The sequence below is a fragment of the Schistocerca serialis genome, chromosome 5, assembly GCF_023864345.2.
Source record: "Schistocerca serialis cubense isolate TAMUIC-IGC-003099 chromosome 5, iqSchSeri2.2, whole genome shotgun sequence".
Lineage (NCBI taxonomy): Eukaryota > Metazoa > Arthropoda > Insecta > Orthoptera > Acrididae > Schistocerca > Schistocerca serialis.
Genome location: NC_064642.1, coordinates 23,428,679 through 23,454,453, shown reverse-complemented (window position 1 = coordinate 23,454,453; position 25,775 = coordinate 23,428,679). Strand labels below are relative to the sequence as shown.

Sequence of the window (25,775 nt, the reverse complement as noted above, 5' to 3'; positions counted from 1 at the left end):
TTTTTCATTACTTAAGTAATGTGTAGAGCATGTCATGAATTTTGGGTCCCGGGTTCGATTCCCGGCCGGGTTGGGGATTTTCTCTGCCCGGGGACTGGGTGTTTGTGTTGTCCTCATCATTTCATCATCAGCATCATTTGTGAGAGTGAATGGATTCGATTGTGAAAAAAAAATGAACTGTGTAAAAATTGGGACTTTGCACGGACGCTGATGAGCGCGCAGTTGAGCGCCCCAAAAAAACCAAACATCATCATGTCACGAATACCAATATACCACACAGGACTTTTAGACTGAAGCGCCAAAGAAACTGGTAAAGGCATGCGTATTCTAACACAGAGATGAGGCAGAATACGGCGCTGCAGTCGGCAGCGCCTATATTACACAACAAGTGTCTGGTGCAGTTTTTAGATCGGTTACTGCTGCTACAATGGCAAATTATCAAGATTTAAGTGAGTTTGAAAGTGGTGTTATAGTCGGCGCACGAGCTATGGGACTCAGCATCTCCGAAGTAGCCATGAAGTGGGGATTTTCCCGTACGACCATTTCACGAGTGTACCGTCAATATCAGGAATCCTGTAAAATACCAAATTTCCGACACCGCTGCGGCCGGAAAAAGATCCTGCAAGCATGGGGGCAACGACGGCTGAAGAGAATCGTACAACGTGACAGAAGTGCAACCCTTCCGCAAATTGCTGCAGATTTCAGTGCTGGGCCATCAACAAATGTCAGCGTGCCGACCATTCAGCGAAATGGGTAAGGAGACAACCTCATGTATCCATTGACCCTGCGTGCCAGCGAGGGGAAGTTCAAGCTGACGGAGGCTCCATAATGGTGTGGTGCGTGTGCAGTTGGAGTGATGTGGGCCCCTGATACGTCTAGATACGACTCTGACAGGTGACGCACACGCAAGCATCTAGTTTGATAAGCTGCATCCATTCATGTCCATTGTGCATTCCGACGGACTTGGGCTATTCCAGCAGGACAATGCGACACCCCACACGTCCAGAATTACTACAGAGTGGCTCCAGAAACACTGTTCTGAGATGAAGCGCTTCCGCTGGCCACCAAAGTCCCCGGATGTGAACATTATTGACCATGTCTGGACTCCCTTGCAACGGATTTATGGACAGTCATGCAGGATTCATGGTGTCAGTTCCCTCCAGCACTATTTCAGACATTAGTCGAGTCCATGCCACGTCGTGTTGCGGCACTCGGGGGCCCTACACGATATTAGGCAGGTGTACCAATTCCTTTGCCTCTTCAGTGTATAAGTAAACATGCTAATAACAAGTGAAGATGGTATACAGTTATTATTAGTATGTTTGCTTCTAGAAGTCCTGCGTCGCATATTGATATTCATGACACGTTGTACAGATTATTTAAGTGATGTCAAATTTTAACTCTTATCCATAAAGATGGTCCAAGATTGAAACTGGTCGATATTAGGTTTAAACTAAAAGGCGCTGATGGTCAAAAATGCATTTTATACATTATTCTGATTATTTTTTACCAGGGGTGAGATTTTGGGTAAGGAGACAACCTCATGTATCCATTTCAAGCTCGGTAAATATAAGGTTTTAAAAATAGTTTTTTCGTAATAAATTTTCTTTATATACGTAAAAGATGTTATAAAGTAAAATATGGCATGCTTTTAAAACACAGAAAAATTTCCGCTTCTAGTCTCCATAAAAGATTACTTATTCGTCACACGACCGGTTTTGGGATTGTGTCCATCCCTAGGGGTTTATACATTCACGGTCATTTTTATTTTGCTGCATATCACTGTTTGACTGCAAAGAAAATTATTTTGTGGTGACTAAACAGATACAAGTGGAACAGTTGTAAGTGACCGGGCGGTATTTGTCGAAAATATATCTATACTTACATAAAGATGATCCTTATTATAATTATGCTGCGGTGACAGTTTTTCCACTCAGTTGCACATTTGTTAAAAATGTCAGCAGCAAATACACTACTGGCCATTAAAACTGCTACACCAAGGAAAAATGCAGATGATAAACGGGTATTCATTGGAAAGATATATTATACTAGAACTGACATGTGATTACATTTTCACGCAATTTGGGTGCATAGAACCTGAGAAATCAGTACCCAGAACAACCACCTCTGGCTGTAATAACGTCCTTGATACGCCTGGGCATTGAGTCAGAGCTTGGATGGCGTGTACAGGTACAGCTGCCCATGCAGCTTCAACACAATACCACAGTTCATCAGGAGTAGTGACTGGCGTATTGTGACGAGCCAGTTGCTCCGCAACCACTGACCAGACGTTTTCAGTTGGTGAGAGATCTGGAGAATGTGCTGACCAGGGCAGCAGTCGAACATTTTCTGTATTCAGAAAGGCCCGTACACGACCTGCAACATGCGGTCGTGCATTATCTTGCTGAAATGTAGGGTTTCGCAGGGATCGAACGAAGGGTAGAGCCACGGGTCGTAACACATCTGAAATGTAACGTCCACTGTTCAAAGTGCCGTCAATGCGAACAGGAGGTGACCGAGACGTGTAACCAATGGCAACCCATACCATGACGCCGGGTGATACACCGGTATGGCGATGACGAATACACGCTTCCAATTCGCGTTCACCACGATGTCGCCAAACACGGATGCGACCATCATGATGCATCAGATGCATCAGAACCTGGATTCATCCAAAAAAATGACGTTTTGCCATTCGTGCACCCAGGTTCGTCTTTGAGTACACCATCACAGGCGCTCCTGTCTGTGATGCAGCGTTAAGGGTAACTGCAGCCACGGTCTCCGAGCTGATAGTCCATGCTGCTGCAAACGTCGTTGAACTCTTGGTGCAGATGGTTGCTGTCTTGCAAACGTCCCCATCTGCTGACTCAGGGATCGAGACGTGGCTGCACGATCCGTTACAGCCATGCGGATGAGATGCCTGTCATCTCGACTGCTAGTGATACAAGGCCATTGGGATCCAGCACGGCGTTCCGTATTACCCTCCTGAACCCACCGATTCCATATTCTGCTAACAGTCATTGGATCTCGACCAACGCGAGCAGCAATGTCGCGATACGATAAACCGCAATCGCGATAGGCTACAATCCGACCTTTATCAGAAATGTGTTGGTACGCAGTTCTCCTCCTTACACGAGGCATCACAACAACGTTTCAACAGGCAACGCCGGTCAGCTGCTGTTTCTCTATTGGAAACTTTCCTCATGTTAGCACGTTGTAGGTGTTGCCACCGACAGCAACATTGTGTGAATGCTCTGAAAAGCTAATCATTTGCATATCTCAGCATCTTCTTCCTGTCGGTAAAATTTCACGTCTGTAGCACGTCATCTTCGTGGTGTAGCAATTTTAATGGCCAGTAGTGTAGTTTCCTTTGCATTCAAACAGCGGTCTTCAGCAAGATAAACATGTACATGAATGTATAAACACCTGTGGATGGGCACAAGCCCGAAACCTGTCGTGTGACGAATAAATAATCTTTTATTGTGACTGATAGCGGAAATTTTTCTACATCTTGCGAAGTAAATGTCACGGAGTTGAGCAGCATCCACTATGGATAAAATTCACTTATTTTAAAACATACTTTTTGCTAGTTTTACTTTTTTTTGGGCAGCCCGCTGTGTATTTTGCACGGGCAGACTGGCTCCCTTACCTGTCGTAGTCGTGCTTGCAGTAGAGGCTGCCGGCGCGCAGGTAGCAGGAGCCGGAGAGCAGCGCGCCGCAGTCGCAGCAGGCGAGGCAGTGCTCGTGCCAAGACGCGCCCGACACGCGCATCACGAAGCGGTCGTGGATCTCGCGGCCGCAGCCCTCGCACACCTCCGCCCCTGCCACAGCACAGCGCAGCGCGTCAGACCTCGGTGCCCGCCCTCCCACACCAGCGTCCGCACACCTGCCTGCCGGGCTCGTGGAGTGGGGGTCAGCGCCAGCACCACCGACTATAGTCGCAGTCACGAACGATGGCGGTCGAGTTCAGGCTCGTTCTGCCAATGTACGTCACGCTTTCTGCGGCAACCGACGAGCGTTTTGTAAGAGTTCTCAGCTCTGGGCTTTGAATGTCTTACGCAGTGCGAGCATTAAACGCGATTGTAACGAGCTATGTACTGAATGAGATTTTCACTCTGCAGCGGAGTGTGCACTGATATGAAACTTTCTGGCAGATTAAAACTGTGTGCCGGACCGAGACTCGAACTCGGGACCTTTGCCTTTCGCGGGCAAGTGCTCTACCAACTGAGCTACCCAAGCATGACTCACGCTCTGTCCTCACAGCCTTACTTCCGCCAGTACCTCGGTCTCCTACTTTCCAAACTTCACAGAAGCTCTCCTGCAAAACTTGCAGAACTAGCACTTTCTTCCAGGAGTGCTAGTTCTGCAAGGTTCGCAGGAGAGCTCCTGTGAAGTTTGGAAAGTAGGAGACCGAGGTACTGGCGGAAGTAAAGCTGTGAGGACGGGGCGTGAGTCCTGCTTGGGTAGCTCAGATGGTAGAGCACTTGCCCGCGAAAGGCAAAGGTCCCGAGTTCGAGTCTCGGTTCGGCACACAATTTTAATGTGCCAGGAAGTTTCATATAGCGAATGTCTATTCCATTTGTTGTGATCTGTCACTGGTGATGGTAAGTGACAAATTCTCCCCGAGCAAGCGACAGACATAATTTAGAGTATACGCGCTTTCTTTGAGCACAGAGCACATGTATACACTTACCGCTACCGTCGCTTGGACCCGGTAACGATGCAATCGCTGTCCACGTCTCGAGCTCTGCGAACCGCCATTGTTCGTGGGTCAGACTATAACAAATTCACCTCCTAGCTCACCAGCTAGACTAGTGCCATCTATACACTGAAAGCAACACAGTGAAAGAATAGCCCGAACAACTCTAAACTTTACCGATGACTCCAGATTAAAAGAAGAACACATTGGATGTGCCTTTCTCTCTCCACAGAAGCAAATCTAAAAAAGAGAATTTCGTTTTTTTTCTGCGAAAGGTGTAGTTATACTAGCAGCACTAAAATACGTAACCTATCTTCGGTTTCCATGGTCCTCATTCTATACAGTTGTAGTCTATGTTGACCTTACAGTCTCTAAGGTGCAAGAAGTGGAATTCTAAAACCACCAACCACGTTTTTGGAATCATTTGGCCGTGAATACAGTGGAATACCTGTGAGTTAAATTTCACTGCGGCATCAGTTATAAAGAAGAGGTCATCATTCTTCTTACTGGTCTGATACGGCCCGCCATGAATTTCTGCCCTGTGCCAACCTCTTCATCTCCTAGCATCATGACGTCTGAATAGATATCCTACCATCCTGTCCCAGTGTTTCCATATAGTCCTTTCCTCGTGGATTGCGCTAAGAACCTCCTCGTTTCTTACCTTGTCTGTCCATCTAATTTCCAACATTCTTATGTAGCACCACACCTCAAATGTTTCGATTCTCTCCTGTTCCAGTTTTCCCAAAGTCCATGCTTCACTACCACACAATGTTGTGCTCCAAACGTACCTTCTCAGAAATTTTTTCCTCAGATTAAGGCCAATGTTTGATCATTGGTTATTTTGCTGCCTAGGTAGTAGAATTCACTGACTTCATCTACTTCTTGATTCTCAATTCTGGTGTTAAGTTTCTCGCTGTTCTGATTTCTGCCACTTCTCATCACCTTCCTCTTTCTTCGACATACTCTCACTCCATATTCTGCACTCATTAGACTGTTCATTCCATTCAACTGAGCCATACTTCTTCACTTTCACTGGGGATAGCAATCTCATCATAGACATCCCTTCACCCTCAATTTTAATTCCGCTCCTGAACCTGTCTTTTATTTCCGTCTTTGCTTCTTCTATGTGTGGATTGAGCAGCAGGGACAAAAGGTTACGTCACTCTCTCAGACCTTTATCAATACGAGCCCTTCTTTGTCAGTCTTCCACTCTTTTTGTTGCCTCTTGCTTCTTGTACATATTGTACATTACCTGTCTTTGGCTATACCTTACCCTCATTTTTCTCAGACTTTCCAACATCTTGCACCATTTGACACTGTCGAACGCTTTTTACAGGTCGACGTATCCTTGAAGGTGTCTTGATTTTTCTTCAGTCTTGCTTCTATTGCCAACTGCAACGTCAGAAGTGCCTTTCTCGTGCCTTTACCTTTTCTAAAGCCAAACGGACCGTCGCCTAACAGATTCTCGATTTTCTTCTTCATACGTCTTCTGACAAGAATAATATTCTTGCTGTAGAAACCACAAAATCCGGAAGTGTAATCGAACTCAAACTTTCGTCTTTTGAATTGTGCGTCTGGCCGCACAACGTCTTTCAACAATGGCAAGAGGACTGGAACGTGTCTCAGTTCTTCAGGGGAAGTTATAATACCCATGTTCAGCCCATTATTCCACATACACCCTGGTTTCTCGATGTTCACCTCCCCAGATGGCTGATATCTATTGTCTACCGTATAAGATTCAAACTACGTAAGTCTTCCGACCCATCCCGCGGCATTCGAATTAATCCATATCGACTCTGCTTCTTTATTGAAAGAAGTGATTACTAGTTTCAGCAAAGTTATGTTGCCAATTTCAGATCATCTGATACGTGAATTATAAAGCCCCTTCGTGTGGTACATTGTCATCAATGGCAATCAAACTCTACATGCACAGTAAAAATACGTTTTTCTACACTACAATACCCGTCTCCGTGAATAATTTGTTGTAAGGTCACCCTCAAGCTCAGGAAAAAAATAACTTGTCATTAAAATCTGGATGCTAATGACAATTTCATGTCATTTCCACACTCAAGAAATGGGCGTAGGGAACAATGCAGAAATTCCACAATGCTATACTGTTACAGTCCCTCTTCTCCCTACCCCTTAGTTTCGTTAACCCATTAATGTTGCGTGATTTGGTAGTTACTAGAATGAGTATGTAATAGAAAGTGAAGAATAAATATTCTTGAAAATATGAAGATTACTTATTGTACTGATGAAAAATATCGGAGAATCATCAAAATTCAATCTTGTCTTGGCGTTATTAAATCAGTACCTCTCTTCCAACACCAATACAAGAGCAGAAATGCTTCAAACGATAACCTATCGGCTACTGAGCATCCTTACATAACCATATTCGATTGTAACGGTTAGCCAAGAACAGATATAGATTCAGACAATAATTTAGAAGTAGGCTGAAATTGTTATGAAGGTTAAACCTGCAAGGAAGTGGGATCTGACGTACTGAGGAATGATGATGTGTTGTTTGAAATTCTCCAAGGCTGTAAATATTTTGATCATGGATGCCATATTAGGTAGTTCACCTGTGTAGTAACGTACATCTCTAAAAAGGATAATCGTAGAAAGCGGACAGACAAATATAGTGAAAAATACTAAGGCACCCACTGCATTTTTTCAGTTTGATTACCTGTTTCGACCTCGTAAAGAAATCTTCAGATCTAAAGCTAATGCTGCAAAGTGCAGTCTCAGATGTAAAGCAGATACATGAGCCAAGTCGAAACAGGTAATCAAAAGTTTGAAAAAAGTATTACACTTCACCAACGACGGAAGAAAGATCAAGAGTGCTCAAGAAGAGAAAGAAATGCAACAATATGCGTCTCTCATATATATATATATATATATATATATATATATATATATATATATATATATATATATCCCTCAATAGTATGGTATGCTTTGCTTTTAAACTAGTTACCGCTGAATTTTCTTCTATAAAACTACCAGATGTGTGGCATTGGTAGCATTTATTGCACACTAATGAACACCTAGACTCACAAAAGTTTGTAGCACTTAGGTAGGAAACTTTCGGTAGGACTAAGACATAAAAAAGAGTATTTTACTAAAGCTAAAATGAACACGAGCAAAGATGGTCATTTATAGAGGTTGGAAACAGACAATGTTGCCACCATATATGCCGTAGACGAAACAGAATAGGTAGAAGCAAAATTTTCCAAATCTTCCAAAATACTGAAGGTTTTCTATAATTTAAATAATGGGGGTGACTTTAAAATTTGACATGTAGCAGTCTTTTTCATTCTAAATCCAATAACGTACGTATCGTTGTAATCAGGAAAGACTGTAGAATTTAATAAAGTATTGAAAAAATTTTCGAGATATCCATCATTCAAACGTATCCTGTGTTCTTAAGACACCAGCGAATAACGTTAGCAGTACTAGAGGGAATCGCAGAGGATAAAAATTGTAGGCGAAGACAGAGATTGGAATACATTCAACAAATAATTGAGGACGTAGGCTGCAAGTGCTATTCTGAGTCAGAACACTGTTTGGGAAAAGGGAAAACAAAACTTTATCAATCCTCTACATTTGCGTTTGCAATCTGTGCAGCATAAAATAGCAGATCAAGATAATACTGGGAATTTATTGACTGCGAAACTGCCTGTTTTAAGAACGCAATAATGGAAAATTTTATATGTTGGTAATCACAACCAGTAACGAAGGTAGTTGCTGGATTGGACGGAATTTAGTTACAGATCAACAAGTTATTCTCGAGATATGAATAGAAAGTTCAGGCACGTTACTGTACCGAGGGAAAAAGACCACGAGATATAAGACTGAATGAAAGAACGGGAAGCACTTTGGAAGGTGCAGATTAGGTGAAACGAAGCAATTGATGGCGTGTTCTAGAACAATAAGATTCTAATCTTTCGTGAACATTTCAGTTTAGTTCGTTACATGTTGCTTGTCTAATATGTCTGATAATTTCCTTAGATTGTGGGACATACACAGTCAATATATATCATAAACTGCAGGAATTTCAGAGTTAAATCATAAGAAAAAGCATATACAAGGGAGACGGGAAACTGCGAAATAAATTATAAATAAATTTCGTTCCAAAATTTTTCTGTAACGTTTAACTTTTTCTGCGTAATTGGGAACAACATGTATTTGGAAATGCCGAAGAAACGCGTATTAGAACCCACCAGTCGACAGAACCGCATTTTTGACGGCTGCGAGAAAGGAACTTCCGGGGATATCAGAGAGTCTTGCGGGAATAAAAGCTGGCAGAGGAGTGATTCATAGCCTGCGGCCTTTCACCAACTTGTGCGGAGTTTTGCAACAGTCAGCTGCGCCGCTAACAAAGTGAGGCAGCAGGTGGAGTATCGATTCACCTGCAAGCCAGGCGCCGGTGGAGACTGAATTCTGCCGCCTACCAAACTGCCGAGGCAGACTTTCCGAGATCTTTCTCGCCGATTCCCAGTTTCTCATCCACGTGCTCATGGCAGCGACGCTGAAGCGAAAACTTTCAGTGGCGATCGGTGTCTGCAGAGGTGCACACGTTACGAACTGCTGTACACTGTGGACTCGTATTTCACTGAAAGGCGCGTTTTCTATACTAATCAGAGCAGGCTAAAATTTAAATATCTGTATAGGGTTATGATTAAAAACGATTTACTCATAATTTACATGATTGGTTTTCATGAATTAAAGTGTGTGTTGTGTATGAGACGCCCTGCTAACCCGCAGGACAAGACTGATAGAATAAATTGTGGAAAGGGGCTGTCAGTTACACTCGAACATACAACTTTATTATTTGATCCAACATTACAAGAGCCCAAAAAAGTTTTTTAAACACACATCTTTAATCTTTGGGACTTAATTACCGGCTGAAAGCCACTTAATTAAAAACGGCTGAAGGCCAATAACTTAAAACGCAAGCATAATCAGAAATTTAAAAGGCAAACCTTATCTTAAAACAGTACTTTAGTTAGGCTGAAGTAAACAAGTTAAATTCAAATCGGCTGAAGGCCGAACACTAAAAACTCCAAAAAGTTAATTAATTTTTTTAAATACCAAAGTCCTTACGTGAAACAGTTCTTTAATTTAGGCTGAAGGCCTTAAGAACAAACAACTGAAACTCAAACCGGCTGAAGGCCGAAGACTTAAACATTCAGTAGGTTGAAGGAAACAAGTTAAATTCAAATCGGCTGAAGCCCGAAGACCTATAAATTCAAAACTTTTTTTAAATGCCAAAGGGCTTACATGAAACAGCACTTTAAACTAGGCTGAAGGCCTTAAGAGTAAAACAACTCTAATTTAAGACACAAAACCGGCTAGAAGCCATACAAGTACCAACAACAAGAACAAATTTTAAAAAATAAGGCAGTACACACAAGGGCGCCCAGATGTTCGAGCGTCGGCCTGTAATTCAAACACTAACGCTGGATTAGGTGAGACAGGCAGTCGGGGCAACCATTAACGATCCGACGACAGACCAACCGACCGACAGTCAGCGGACCCACCGACAAGATAACTTCCACTTCACACGACTGGGGCACAACACGGAGTTCAACGGAACAATGTAGAAGATATTGGCGCCCACAAGCAATCAAACACGGAGCTGTCAAACTACACAGCGTGCTGGACAGCAACAACACGATGAGGAAACTACACTGCCTCAAATTTACGTCAACGCCCAGGGTAGGTAACCAGAACGTTAACGGCCACAAGGCAGAAGATTCCGCTAGTGCACTTCAGTTCAGATAACCAAATACAGTGATACTCCACCGTAGGATGGCATTGGATTTTCGAACTTGAAAACCACGTTGTTGCTCGTGGGAATATCCCAACAGCCGACAACGAACTTCAAACGACACAATGAGAACAGTGCCACACTCTCCAATACCGCGTAGAGACCGCCAGCGGGCCCCGGCCAAACTACGCCCCGCCGAGAATTCCTCACTGCTCCACGCCGACCGACCTACTCCTCAGAGCCAGTACGCCGACAACATTTAAAATAACTTGTCAGTCAAAATCACACCAACTACACACAGTTTCACTAACACTTGCACGAACTAGACAATGCTAACGGCAGTGACTGTACAATAACAGGGACGAATCACGGGTCGGCATACACAGCCAACCCATAAGCAATCGCCGGCCAAATACGCGTCGTCCGGCAAGACGACCGACCGACGACCAACCAAAGTCGTCGCCACTCCAATCATGCGTGTCGGCAACCGTCGGGTGAGTAATGGTGGTCCGGACCTCACTGCTGCCGCGCCCCGACTGAACTTGTGCCGCGTGCCAACTCAAACACTGCCAGGTCCGAACTGCCTTGCTGGCGCGTTCCAACTGACTGGTCGACAGACGACGACAGGGAAGTAATAGCAGTGCAGCAAAGATATTACGGCAGGGCTTATATCGATAAGCGCTGCCGCTGCCGCTCCACGGCCAAGCAAAGCAGCAACTCAGTGACACGAGTAATCGAAACTAACATAACGAGGTGGCAATACGGCAAAAGCAGGATGTTAAGTAAGAGATGGCACGAACACGAGCCACGCACGGCTCAATATGTGATAAATTTTGCTAGCAGTTGCCACATAGTTTTGCCTGATAACGGCAAATGCGCATTAGCCAGTTGAGCAGAAGACATTACAGAATGTTATCGAAGTATTATATAAAACCCTGTCTCAGCCGTCGATCTAGGTAGCGATCTAGTGAATAATGCCTGACTTCAGGCAGTGGTCGATTAAGTTTAATCAGTGATGGAAAAAAAAAGAGCAGTACATACAAAATAAGAATTTTGTCTGCGGTACACAATGAATCACTCCATGTAAACTGGTGTTAACAGAATGAAGTAAAACTCTCAGACATGTTGAAACTCTCTTACATCCCAGACGTTATACGGGGTGTTACAAAAAGGTACCGCCAAACTTTCAGGAAACATTCCTCACACACAAATAAAGAAAATATGTTATGTGGACATGTGTCCGGAAACGCTTAATTTCCATGTTAGAGCTCATTTTAGTTTCGTCAGTATGTACTGTACTTCCTCGATTCACCGCCAGTTGGCCCAATTGAAGGAAGGTAATGTTGACTTCGGTGCTTGTGTTGACATGCGACTCGTTGCTCTACAGTACTAGCATCAAGCACATCAGTACGTAGCATCAACAGGCTAGTGTTCATCACGAGCGTGGTTTTGCAGTCAGTGCAATGTTTACAAATGCGGAGTTGGCAGATGCTCATTTGATGTATGGATTAGCACGGGGCAATAGCTGTGGCGCGGTACGTTTGTATCGAGACAGATTTCCAGAACGAACGTGCCCCTACGGGATGACGTTCGAAGCAATTGATCGGCGTCTTAGGGAGCACGGAACATTCCAGCCTAAGACTCGCGACTGGGGAAGACCTAGAACGACGAGGACACCTGCAGTGGACGAGGCAATTCTTCGTGCAGTTGACTATAACCCTAATGTCAGCGTCAGAGAAGTTGCTGCTGTACAAGGTAACGTTGACCACGTCACTGTATGGAGAGTGCTACGGGAGAACCAGTTGTTTCCGTACCACGTACAGCGTGTGCAGGCACTATCAGCAGCTGATTGGCCTCCACGGGTACACTTCTGCGAATAGTTCAACCATCAATGTGTCAATCCTCATTTTAGTGCAAATGTTCTCTTTACGGATGAGGCTTCATTCCAACGCGATCAAATTGTAAATTTTCACAATCAACATGTGTGGGCTGACGAGAATCCGCACGCAATTGTGCAATCACGTCATCAACACAGATTTTCTGTGAATGTTTGGGCAGGCATTGTTGGTGATGTCTTGATTGGGCCCCATGTTCTTCCACCTACGCTCAATGGAGCACGTTATCATGATTTCATAGGGATACTCTACCTGTGCTTCTAGAACATGTGCCTTTACAAGTGCGACACAACATGTGGTTCATGCACGATGGATCTCCTGCACATTTCAGTCGAAGTGTTCGTACGCTTCTCAACAACAGATTCGGTGACCGATGGATTGGTAGAGGCGGACCAATTCCATGGCCTCCACGCTCCCCTGACCTCAACCCTCTTGACTTTCATTTATGGGGGCATTTGAAAGCTCATCTCTACGCAACCCCGGTACCAAATGTAGAGACTTTTCGTGCTCGTATTGTCGACGGCTGTGATACAATATGCCCTTCTCCAGGGCTGCATCAGCGCATCAGGGATTCCATGCGACGGGGGGTGGATGCATGTATCCTCGCTAACGGAGGACATTTTGAACATTTCCTGTAACAAAGTGTTTGAAGTCACGCTGGTACGTTCTGTTGCTGTGTGTTTCCATTCCATGATTAATGTGATTTGAAGAGAAGTAATAAAATGAGCTCTAACATGGAAAGTAAGCGTTTCGGACACATGTCCACATAACATATTTTCTTTCTTTGTGTGTGAGGAATGTTTCCTGAAAGTTTGGCCGTACCTTTTTGTAACACTGCAGTACAATAACACAATGGAAAAAAAGTTGTGTACTTAGGTTAAATGTTTTTTAATATCATGATTGTTACATACCGACGAAAAAACGTGCAAGAGCAAGAAGGAGTTGTGCGATATAAACGAAAGTTGGTAGGCGTGTTTCTACATCTCAAAGAAGATGTCAATTCAAATTCCGCCTCAGTCGCATAAGAATGACGCTAGTAGCGTCACTATGAGGATGCAAATCACTTCTGCTTTAAATACACGCTGTAACGGTCGTGACCGTTCGTTGCCTTTGACACTGGACGTGGTTGAGTTGATGTTAGCCTACAATGCTTGTAAGGCGACAAAAACGCCATTATCAACACCTCACTGAGTCTGAACGACGTGTAATATGGCTACGGGAAGCTGGATGCTCCTTTTGCGATATTGCAGGAAGACTTGGCAGGAATGTAGCCACTGTACGCGACTGTTGGCATCAGTGATCACGGGAATGTACAGTCGCAAGAAGACCGGACTCCGGACGGCGACGTAGCACTACAGAGAGGGAACCGTATTGTGTTCGGCATATGGCTCTGGCGCATCGTACTGCATCTGCAGCAGCAATTTGAGCACCAGATGGCACCACAGTGACACAACGAACTGTTACAAATCTGTTACTTCAAGGACAGATTCGAACCAGACACCCTGTAACCTGCATTCCACTGGCCACAAACCACTATCATTTGGGACTTCAGCGGTGTCAAGCGAGACCTCATTCGAGGGCAGGATGGAAGTGTATTGTGTTTTCTGATAAAAGCTGGTTCTGGCTCGGTGCCAGTGATGGCCGTGTGTTGGTTAGGAGGAGGGCAGTGGAAGGCCTGCAATCAACCTGCTTGCGTGCTAGACACACTGGACCCGCAGCTGGAGTTACGGTCTGGCGTCCGATTTCGTATCACTCTCGTCGTTATCCCACGCACTATGACTGCATTTTTGCACCTCAGTCTGGTAATTCGACCTGTTGTGCTGCCATTCATGAACAGCATTCCAGGCGGCATTTTCCAACAGGATAACACTCGCCCACATGCCGCTGTTGTAACCCATCACGCTCTACAGAGTTTCGACATGTTGCCTTGGCCTGCTCGACCACCAGATCTGTCTGAAACCGAGCGCATATGGGATGTCATCGGATGAAAACTCCTGCGGCATTCACAAACAGTAGTAAACGTCCCTTATTGATAGACGAGTGAAGTAGGCATAGAACATCCCATAAATTGACATTCAACACTTGTACAACACAATCCATTCATGTATACATGGTTGCATTCAACATTGTGGTGGTTACACCGGTTATTTAAAATGGATTATCTCGCGCTTATATTAACCTGTGATCTTGCAATGTTAATCACTTTAATATGTTACATAGAGAAATGTGTTCAAGACACTTCATTACTTTACATGTTGCGACTTTTTCCCGTCAATTTATTTACACTTACTACACAACCAATATTTAATCAAAACATAAATAAACAAGTAATATTTCTTACTTTTGAATACATTATGGGAGTGACAGTGATCAATGTGTTACAAATATTTACTATTAAAAACAGTCTTGATCACCATTTATTTATTAAGGTGACCGGTCGAAACCGGTCACCTTAATAAATAAACCTTGATGAAGACTGTTTTTAATAGGAAATATTAGTAATATTTCTTCCTGTGCTTGTTACTAGTCTCAATGACAAACTGCAGGAGCGGCCTACACAGCCCCATTTTCTGAAACGCATTTGCACTAATTCGGTTTTACAAACTGAGGATACTAAATTTAATCTCTAAATGATGCGAAAAGTGTAACTTAATGTGAACAAAGCTCAATAAAAATGTTAATTTTACGGATAGAGACAGAGATGGGAGAAGTAGTAAAAAATAGAAAGACAGAGGGAAAGAGGGAGATAGAGGTAGGGAGGACGAATGAGGACAAATAGGTTGGTAGACACAGAACGATGATTTTGGGGCTGAGAGAGGGACAGGAACAATAGCATGTGCAAGTGCGTTATGGTTTGGACGTTTTATGTGTGACTTTCGAAGAAGAGTTTTTTGTGTCCAACATAATTACTTTCACTTCAAGAAGAGACGTTTTGTTTTTCCCTCCCAGGAAATGAAGATATTTCCCCTACAACAGATTTTGTAAGAGTAGTGCACATATCACGAGTCTGCTTTTCTGAATGCCTTCTACTCTTGGTAGGGAAGGCCATGGAAAATGCAGCGCTGCATTGACCGTAGTATTTCACAGTCAACAGTTATGACTGAATTTAACTCTGATCTATGATATGCTATGACAATCTACGATTATATTCGGTGCACCGATTCTAATTTAGTCACTGAACGTTCATGTTTTTTAAGACTCTGGAAACCTGAGGGTCAGAATGCTACGAAAATTTTCCACTGCACGAATCCTCCCATATTTCTTACCGTCATGTAAACACACTTATGTTTTGTTGTGCAAATGAGCTAAGTGGCAGTATCTTCCGGTGTATGGACCCTCGCATAATCGGTTAAACGTCTTTTAGTCATCTAAATGTAAGTAATTGGTTAGAATATACCTTCAGCCACGACAGATATTTGCATTTCATCGTGGAATTTTACAAGATTCTATTATACATACGGTTATTCACGTGTCTTTAATCCTGTAATGTTGATCCACCATCTGTGTTCCTTGCAACTACAGAAATACTCTGCCTGATAGAAAATGTGAAGCTAACAAGAGGGTAGGAGGAAACCAAATGTAACTTGTCGCTTTTACAATGTATGTGATGTTATTTGTGTGATTACAGTACGGAGTACGAGCCCGATCGGTTGGTAGGACACGTTCGGAGGCATCAAGGGATAACCAATTTAGTATCAGAGCGAAGCGTGGAGGGGAAAAAGATGAAGAGGCTTGCACAGGATAGAGTTGTACGGAGAGCTACTTCAAATCAGTTTCTGGACTGAAGACCACAACAACAGCACAGCGTTCTGTTACGATTCTATCGATGCATCTCTAAGTTCCTTCAGCGTCTGCCTCCATTTGTACTTGTTCTGAACTGAAAACACTGAGGCTGTGCTCAAGAATAGATCATAGAGTGGAGTCTAGTATTATTAACAGATCCACTGCGCTTTCCCAGAATACCTCAACAAAACCTGTATTCCATTAACCTTTATGTGTCCTTTCCGTTTAATGGCGCCAGATATTTAAACAATGTGATGGGCTCACTACCTCATGTAATCGAACATTATCAGTTTTTCCCTTTTGTGTTTCCATCCGCATGTGTCACCATTTTAAGAGAACAGGTCAAATCTTAATGTACCGACAGCAAGATGCCTGAATTACTTGTTTTTAGGTGTCACATATAAATTATGGGATCCTTGTGCAATGTGGAGGACCAAGGCAATCTTGAAAAATTGCGACTGCGCGAAAATTCGTCAGAATTCTTCGTTTTTGTACCTACCGTTGTCGAGACAAATTTAAGCACAGCGAATATGGATAAGAAAGATCATGTTTCCACATTTACGAAGCAGAAACGGAGAAGCGAATGGTTTCGACCATATACGTAGACAACGCATGAAGTAAATCATGGTACTGTCTGATTTCTGAATGAGGGAGGATTAAGGAAAACGGCGTGCAAAATGTTGTTACGTATTCATCGAGATTTCGTTAGCGGAGACATGGCAGTAGTGAGTGAATCGCACTGCAAACCTCGCCCCAGCTGCAGGCTGGCTGACGAACCGTGGACACCGCCTCCGATGTCGCCACATAACAACGGACGTCTTGGAGCAGCAAAACGGGTCCCGCCTACTTCGCGCATGATTCGATCTCCTCGTCTTCCGTTGTCTAACTTGTCATTCGTGATAAAATACCTTATACTTTCAAGCATCATTCTAGTTGTACTTCATATTTACTTTGCACTTAATTCATACTAATATGCAATATGTGCTGATAAACTGATTGTAATTTACCTTGTTTCCCAAAATACCTGCTGTAAACTTACCTTTCACGTGTTGCAACATCGAAGGTCCTTAATGTCGGCACATTCGTTGTTTATATTTCAAATTTAACCTGTGGATTGCAGCTGATCGTAGCCAATCTACTACAGATTAACATGTCATTTATTCGACACGAATATTGTGACCCATTGTTGGGGTGTTCACAGGATTTGCTCAAATGATGATGGAAGATCACCTTTTTTTGTTCCTTGTAGTAGAGGATCAAAATAGCGCTTCAGTCGTAAGGTTCTTTTTAGTTTTTATGTTTCAGTGCTTAAACCACGACCGGTTTCGGACTCTTACGTGCCCATCATCAGGTGTGATACTGAAAATAAACAAGCGGCCGAAGCTACTAATAATTTTTACACGCGGTAGTAAATACGAGAAAACAAGAAAGAAGTACCATATAATATTTTAGAAAACAGCGGTCGGGCTAGATGGGGTAAAACCTAAATCAATGCCAAAGTGACACCAGACAATACTACGGAGGACTGTCTGTGTAAGGAAATATGGAACGAACAGCAGCACACTTACACTGTGTGCTGTGACCGGAGCGCCGCGGTGGACGAGGACAGGCCGCGGTGTATCGGCAGCTAGCGCAGACCGTGGAGTAGCGTATGTGAAGCAGGAAGCAAACTGGCAATAGTACTGCCATCTGTTGACGCAAAGAACAACGCGAGACGAAATAGCCCGGGCGTTCTGAATTTGAATTAGTGATTTACGTGCAAAAGGAAAAAGGTGTGCGAAAAGCGTTAAGAGTACAATCTGAGTGGTAAAGGAATATGTTGAACAGAGGCAGTACATAACTGTAGTAAAACTCCTAACTGGAAGCCGGCTACTTAAAGCTCATGTATAAACTGTAAAACACAATGCAGTTTTTTCCTTTCCTTGAGTGGCATGCAAATTTTTAATTTAGTGGAGGCGCATAAAGCTACGTGTCATTCCCTCTCGCGTCTACCCTGCCCCTCGCCCGCCCCCCCTTCTTACGGGTCCTCTCCCTCCTTTGGTTCCCCCCCCCCCCTTTCGTTTTTCCTCTCTCCCTACTTGTTCCCCCCCCCCCCCCCCCCCATCTGTCCAGGTCCCCCCCCCCCTCCCATCTGCCCTTGCCTATGGTCTGTCATCTTTGTGCCGACATTTTAGTGCAGTGTTTACAGTGAGTGTTCAGTGTTGTGTGTGTTTTCCGAAGTGTTGCGAACGGACATCATACTGTCGCTGGGTGTGATTTTTGTATCTCTTGCGAACAGAAACCAGACTGTCGTCATGTTTTTTTAACTGTCTGTCTACTATGTTACCTGTCTGCAACCTGTGTATTTTTATTCGCTTTACCAACCCTTTGCTTTATGTTTTAACCACCGTTTTATTGCCTGCTTTTATTGTTTCCTATCTTCTTCTTACGTTTTAAAAAGTCTGTAGGCTGCAGGGCAGCGTAATAAGCTGCTGCCAGCCCATCCCCTTCGGGGGGAATCGAAATTCAATAAAGGAAAAAAAAGAAAGGGGCTACGTGTCAAAGTCACGAGTTAAAAGAACATACACGTAGCCACTCCTATTAAAAAACATGTCACTACTAAATAAAATGGAAGGTAGCTAAACCTTAAAATCTGCACAGTCAAAAACTACTCTGTCTACTATAGCTAGCAGTAATACCACTAAAGAGACACATTAAAAGTCGTGGCTTAAATACTGACAAATAAAAAAAAATGAAAAGAACCTTACAACTGCAGCGATATTTTGATCCTCTATTATAATGCTCAATTACTGACGCTACTCTAGCAGGATTGTTTGTTGTTCCCTATAGTATGTCAAATGTGTATCGGGACTCTGTGAGTGAAAGCGGAGTTTGATAATTTAAATGGAATGCCGCCAGCACATGTCCTATCCTTCGCGAATAAGACAAGTAGGGGCGCCGAGTTTAATATCTTCATCCAGGATATGACGGAGGTTACCAGAGGAGTACCTGTGTAAGTGGGCTGTTTAGATTTTTATGTTGGTAACGCCAAGTAGCGCTCTGAAAATCACTGGCTGTGCTGTGTGCAGTCTGTGGCTGGTTTGCATTGTTGTTGGCCATTGTAGTGTTGGGCAGCTGGATGTTAACAGCGCGTAGCGTTGCGCAGTTGGAGGTGAGCCGCCAGCAGTGGTGGATGGGGGGAAGTGAGATGGCGGATTTTTGAGAGTGGATAATCTGGAGGTGTGTCCATCAGAAACAGTAGATTTGTAAGAATGGATGTCATGAACTGCTATATATATTATGACTATTAAGGTAAATACATATTTTGTTCTCTATCAAAATCTTTCATTTGCTAACTATGCCTATCAGTAGTTAGTGCCTTCCGTAGTTTGGATCTTTTATTTAGCTGGCAGCAGTGGCGCTCGCTGTTTTGCAGTAGTTCGAGTAACGAAGATTTTTGTGAGGTAAGTGATTCATGAAAGGTATGGGTTATTGCTAGTCAGGGCCATTCTTTTGTAGGGATTACTGAAAGTCAGATTGCGTTGCGCCAAAAATATTGTGTGTCAGTTTAAGCACAGTCATGCACAATTGTTCAAAGGGGACGTTTCACCTTATACCTCCACTCTCCAACACATTGCTAAGGGCTATGAGATTTAATTCAAGACACTAGTATACAACCGGATGATTATCAGTTTCGTTCTTTCAGTTCTATTTCTGGCCAAATACTGGTGATAACAATGCCTACCACTGTCAGTATTCGAAACGACTATTTCTCCATTGAATGTCACTGCAATAGCGTTTGTTGAGAACCTCGTCTACCGAGGAGGTCCTCGGTGTCAATTTAAGCGACTGTAAAGTTAAACGCATACACAGTTACTGATGAAAGTTGTTTTATGGAAGCACCACACTCATTAGCTCGTCAGTTTTACGATATGAACGATCGCTATACGATTATGAAAACGTAGTAACTGCAGTGTAATCCATGTCTTTCCTGCCCCAATGTGGAGAGGAATTGGTCTCCAATCACCGGGAAAAAACAAGTCTAGATTTTTTTCTATATAAATCCATAACCACATTTTAAAGGATATTCGAAATCCACGGAAAGTACATTAAGTCATGACATAATTATGTGGATAAAACTATAGTGGAACAATATAGAAGCATGTGACATTCACAGAACGCCGGAGTGTTTAATCTACGTACACGTTCTGCCATCCACCATACGTTGCAGGCTGGACGGTACATTCTATCAACGCGTCATTCCCTTTCCTGTTCCACTCGCAGATGGAGTAAAGGAAAGGGGCTGTTTCTATTCCACCGTATGACATCAAAATGGCTCTGAGCACTATGGGACTTAACAGCTATGGTCATCAGTCCCCTAGAACTTAGAACTACTTAAACCTAACTAACCTAGGGACATCACACAACACCCAGTCATCACGAAGCAGAGAAAATCCCTGACCCCGCCGGGAATCGAACCCGGGACGTATGACATCGTTCAAGTCTGTATGATACGCAGGTCACAAACCGGTCACAGCCAGGGCGAGGTGCTTTTGGAGTTGATAACCAATGGAAGGTTGCAAGAAGAAGGTAACATTCAGAGGCAGTACCAGGAAGGCAGACTACCTGCGAAAATTCAACGTCGTTGTTTTGCCTTAAGTGCCTACGGAGTTAGAAAATCCCAGCATCTGTCCGTTATAGAGAAGCTGCGACAGCCTCTGGTCCAGGCGTCGTACTCCAGACTCTGCATCGTTGACTCAGAAGGTTGTTTTGTGTGCTCGGCGGTCGCCGCTGTCAACCGTCTCATAAAGGGGCGCAGCCAGGCTCGGAGCAAGTAGGGTCTCGCCCAACGCGAGTGGCTCCAGCAACACTGTGTTGCTGTCCAGGAACGAGTCGCGACTACCGCTGTGGAGTCTTTCTCGCCGTTTGTTCACCTGGTGCGCACCTTCAACACTTTACGGCCACGGCAATATTTTGCAAAATGACTGACGTAGCAGTTCTGCTGTTCTCACCTGTGGCTTCGCATGATTTTAGGTACGTATGCTATTGAAAGGTTTCCATGAGTGGTGTAATAGCTACTTTGTGTAGTGATGACGCCCTGTCACGGTGTGTGTGCCTTTACCGTCGTGCATACGGGGAACTAGGTTCCACCTGACGGATGACAATTCACGACCACGCAAGGCTGGCCTGGGGACCAATACTTGCAACGTGACGATTCTAGCGTGACGTCTTTACTTCCCTAACGTATATCCGACTGAATCTGCATCAGTCGTTCTAGGCTGGGAAAGTAATACTTAACAACGCAAGCACGGTCCACGGACGGTTTCTTGGTATGCCATGCATCCTCACTCATCAATCACGTGTCACGTGTCACAGGACTCGAACATCCGTTAAACTTCTGGACACGAATATAGTCATACAATATGCCCTGTAACCATGCTAAAATGTGTTGTCAGTATCGATTTCTTTTAAACAGAATGCATTGATTATAGCTACTACGGCCGGCCGCTGGTATCCGAGCGGTTCTAGGCGCTTCAGTCTGGAACCGCGCGACCGCTACAGTCGCAGGTTCGAATCCTGCCTCGGGCATGGACGTGTATGATGTCGTTAGGTTAGTTAGCTTTAAGCAGTTCTAAGTTCTAGGGAACTGATGACCTGAGATGTTAAGTTCCATGGTGCCCAGAGCCATTTGAACCATTTTATTGCTACTACGTCTAACTGAACTTTCTGACAACAGGAAAATATTGTACGCGAATTTAGACTTTCTTTGCGAATCTCGATGATTAAGTCTTTTCGCCGTATCAGTCGAGTCAAGGCGTCGTTCTGCGGCAACGCTTCGACACGTTTCCTACTTGTCAGGAAACTTGTTGAAACGTTGTCGCAGAACGACGCATTGACTCGGCTGATAACCCGAGAAAACTTCTTCATCAGGAAAATACTGTTTACTCAGTCATTTTGTAAAATGCTGCGGCGAGTGCATAATAAACTACAAAAAATTGGACAGAATATTCCCGGATGGCATCATTAATCTAAAAATTGATAGTATCGTGTGGCTCTTTTTAGACTGTCGTACGTTGTACAGGCAGTACACGAAGAAAATTTGCTTTTAACAGCACAGCCTCATCAGAGAATTCAAAATGGATTTGATACCTTACAGGAACATTTGATTTTTTGACTCTTCAGAAGTCAAATAAATAAATTAAATGCCGAATGCAACGTCCACAATGGCTCCAGGGGACGTGCCGAAACGTTGACAAATGGTACAGCGAGCGTGAAACATACTACAGTGAATGAGTCAATCTTTCACCGTTAACTAAGTATCAGATAATGAATATTAAGTTAAGAAGGAACAGAGGTACACTCTCTGTTCCAAAAGCTTCGCATTACGTCAGAGTGACAAGTCGTACCGTGCAATTGCTGGAGCCCGACGCGCTGCCGACGGTCCAAATAGGTGTATTTGCAACACTGACAGATCTGAGTAATAAATTTTGTAATTGTTCATTGAAACATATACTTGCCAAGGATCTAGTCATCACATGAAGAGGCGCAGGGAAGTTAATTTCGTTTGCTCGGAGAGACGCACGCCATAGATTTTTATTAAAATATTTGAACTTTTAAGCCGATGTTTTGCTTAAATATCGTTATATTGAACACAGTTTTAAATATCTTCAACATTTCTCGGCCCTGTCAGCAACTGTATAAATATTAATTTTAATTTTAATAATGAACAGCCTCAGTTGCACCGTTTACCTAGAATTTACCTAGGTTTCAGTCGGGATAATCCAACATTCTTCAGAATAACAGTATCTATCGTTTGTCCATAGTGGACATCGTCAAGCTAAAACTACAAATCCATAAATTATCGTCAGACTGTAAAACTTATCTGACACTGCCTCGGTCCCACTTCGCCACCGCGATGCGGCAGCCACGTGTGCTGTACTGGAACACAGTTTTCTTCATTTTAGTGATTTCCAAAATAAGTTATGACTGTAGAGTCTCGTGTATTTATTTTTATGTTGTTGACAATAACATAGCTCAGACTTACTTTCAATAATGGAACTACCTTTCACGCTAGTACACAATATTTCAAGATGTCACCTGCACGTTTCATCAGTACCTGTCACAAAGCTAAAAGTTAGTCACTTAGTCCTCCGAATTCGAATGAGAGAGTCCCGATTTTTTGCCTGTCTAATAGCGTAGAAAAGCGGACCATTTGAATCTTGAGACTAAATAAATTTCAGCATATCTCTATTCCACTGTTGAGAATGTTTCCAACGTTGAGGTCAAACACTTCGAAATGAAGGCTTCAGTATGTGTTACAATATTTTTGTGCTTGCTACGACTAGAATAGGGTGTATCATCAGTGGGCTGTGGCAATATCTAAAATCATTGACAAACGTCATTAAGGCTCCAAATCTTTTAATAACAGAAGATTTGGGTTCGTTGTTACACTGTTATTATTTTTGTTGTTGAAGTATGTGTTTTCTGATATTGCATCAGTGCATTCATACAAGTACAGAAAATGTTTCATGTGACTCATTCTTGATATGTTGTGGTCTGCATGCGAATCGAGATTACGACGTATTCCACTTGGTATTGAAGTTATAATTTCTAGCATTTCGTTTTTGACACGGATTCGTTGTTCGCACGTGAAGCCTCACTCGCCTGCTGGCGTGAAATCGTGAGTGAAAAGAAGAGCAACGTCTCGTCAGCATCCACAGACCGCTCTAAATTCTATGTGGCGACCGTTCGAGCGGCAGAAACGCCGGCGGGACGTGAAGAAAGCGCTATGAGTTTTGGGGGCGCAAGAGCTTCGCAATAAGGAGTGGCCTGCGACGCGGGAGGGTATAAGCAGCAGGCGAAACCGCTGCGCCATTGTGAGCCGGGAGCGCGTCTGCTGCGAGTATTCATGGCCGGCGGCGAATATCGCCATCTAAAATGCAGATTGAGACGAGCCGAGCTGAGGCGAGGCGAGGCGCGAAAAGAAGCCAGCCACGTCGGCGGCTCATTACTGCTAAGGCCGGGCCTCATGAAATATTAACCGGCGCAGCCGGCTCCGGTGCGATTATGAGGCGCCGTCTGCATTCAGTCCCAGGCACCGGAACAGAACAGTGGCCCGTCTTACTCGGGACTCGCTGGACGGATATTGTCGGAGAGTCCTCGTAGAGGAAGCAATAGAGCAGGATCGGCCCCGACTGTTCTCAAACAACGATAGCGTTTTCGAATTCAGACGAGGAACAAACTAATAGAAGCACTTAGAACAGTAGGTACAAGGCCTATCATAATCAGACCGAATGACGAGTCTGTGAAGAGAACAGAAGTACGTTGAGAAACACACTCAAAGGATCATTTTTCAAAATCTTGTAACCGTCTCCCACTGTGACGAAGAGTTTAGAAGTTTGCCTCAGAGGTGCGTACGACCTTCGTCTGTAATGATGCAAAGGCGTAGCGCGCTGCGACAGCTCCCTCGGTATTTTTCAAACAGCAAGGGTCGACGCATGCGAAGAGAAAGGCCAGAGCCCAGACGTTCATGTGAGGTGTAAGGCTGGTTAATTAGCACCAAATATCCCATATGGGAGGGTCATCAAAACATCTCTTAACGACGTCTCATTCCTTGTTTCGACGTCTCATCGATGGAGGTCACAACCGTGACACCCAGCGTTGAAATGACGCGCTTTTCCTTGAGGATCGGGGAGAAAACATTTCAGATATGCCACCGCTCAGAATCGAGACGAAAAGCCTCAGAAGGTAGCATGAATGGTGACAATGAAATCACATCTTTCCTTGGGGCGTTGATTTCCAAACATTTCGCAGTCATAAACGCCAGCTCGCAGCGTGATGAGCAACATGAAGCCGTTCTTGACAACCCTTGACGCTGCTTACACCCCTCAGACGATTAATCCTTCTCTAAGGACATTGTGGGTCAGCAGCCCTACTGAATGTGATTGCACCCCTTTAGAGTGGAGTGTGACTGCAGTTTTTTTTTCTGCTGTTCAGAATACAAGTACCAGGGACCGTTGAAAACCATTCGAGGAATTTTGGACGCAATCCGAAGGAGCCAAGGTGCTTACGCTTATATGTTTATGCTGCTTAGCCCTCTCCTGCAGCGGGATGCGACATTGACACATGCTTGAATAAAACACTAAGTATCGCTCTAGGATCCTGCCCCCCCCTCCCAACAATATACTCGGTACCATCCACCATCCACCTGTCTTTTTTTTCTGAGTCCTCAGTCTTCTGACTGTTTTGACGCTTCCTGTAACGGCTGTATGTATTCCAATCTCTGTCTTCCTCTACAGTTTTTGCCCTCTACAGTTCCCTCTAGTACTATGGAAGTCATTCAGGTCATTCCCTGCTGTTTTAACAGATGTCTTGTCATCCTGTCCCTTCTCCTTGTCAGTGTTTTCCACATATTCCTCTCCTCTCCTATTCCGTACAGAACCTCCTCATTCCTTATCAGCCCACCTAACTTTCAACATTCGTTTGTAACGCCACATCTCAAATGCTTCGATTCTCTTCTGTTCCGGTGTTCCCACAATCCATGTTTCACCAACGTACAACAACTTTAAACATGTACCTGTACAAAGACAAACTATTACTAAGTCATAGGTGTATTCAGACTGACAGCACCTTGACACCTCACCGA

At 43.9% G+C, this 25,775-nt stretch overlaps 1 protein-coding gene across 1 annotated transcript in view; it reads right to left on the bottom strand.

The window, feature by feature from the left end:
• Positions 1 to 25,775, bottom strand: part of LOC126481716 (LIM homeobox transcription factor 1-beta) — a 116,239-nt gene that overhangs the window by 48,197 nt on the left and 42,267 nt on the right. Inside the window, exon 2 of the mRNA XM_050105666.1 lies at positions 3,650 to 3,821. Coding sequence (XP_049961623.1) covers positions 3,650 to 3,821 — 172 coding nt within the window. The remainder of the gene's footprint in view (positions 1 to 3,649; positions 3,822 to 25,775) is intronic.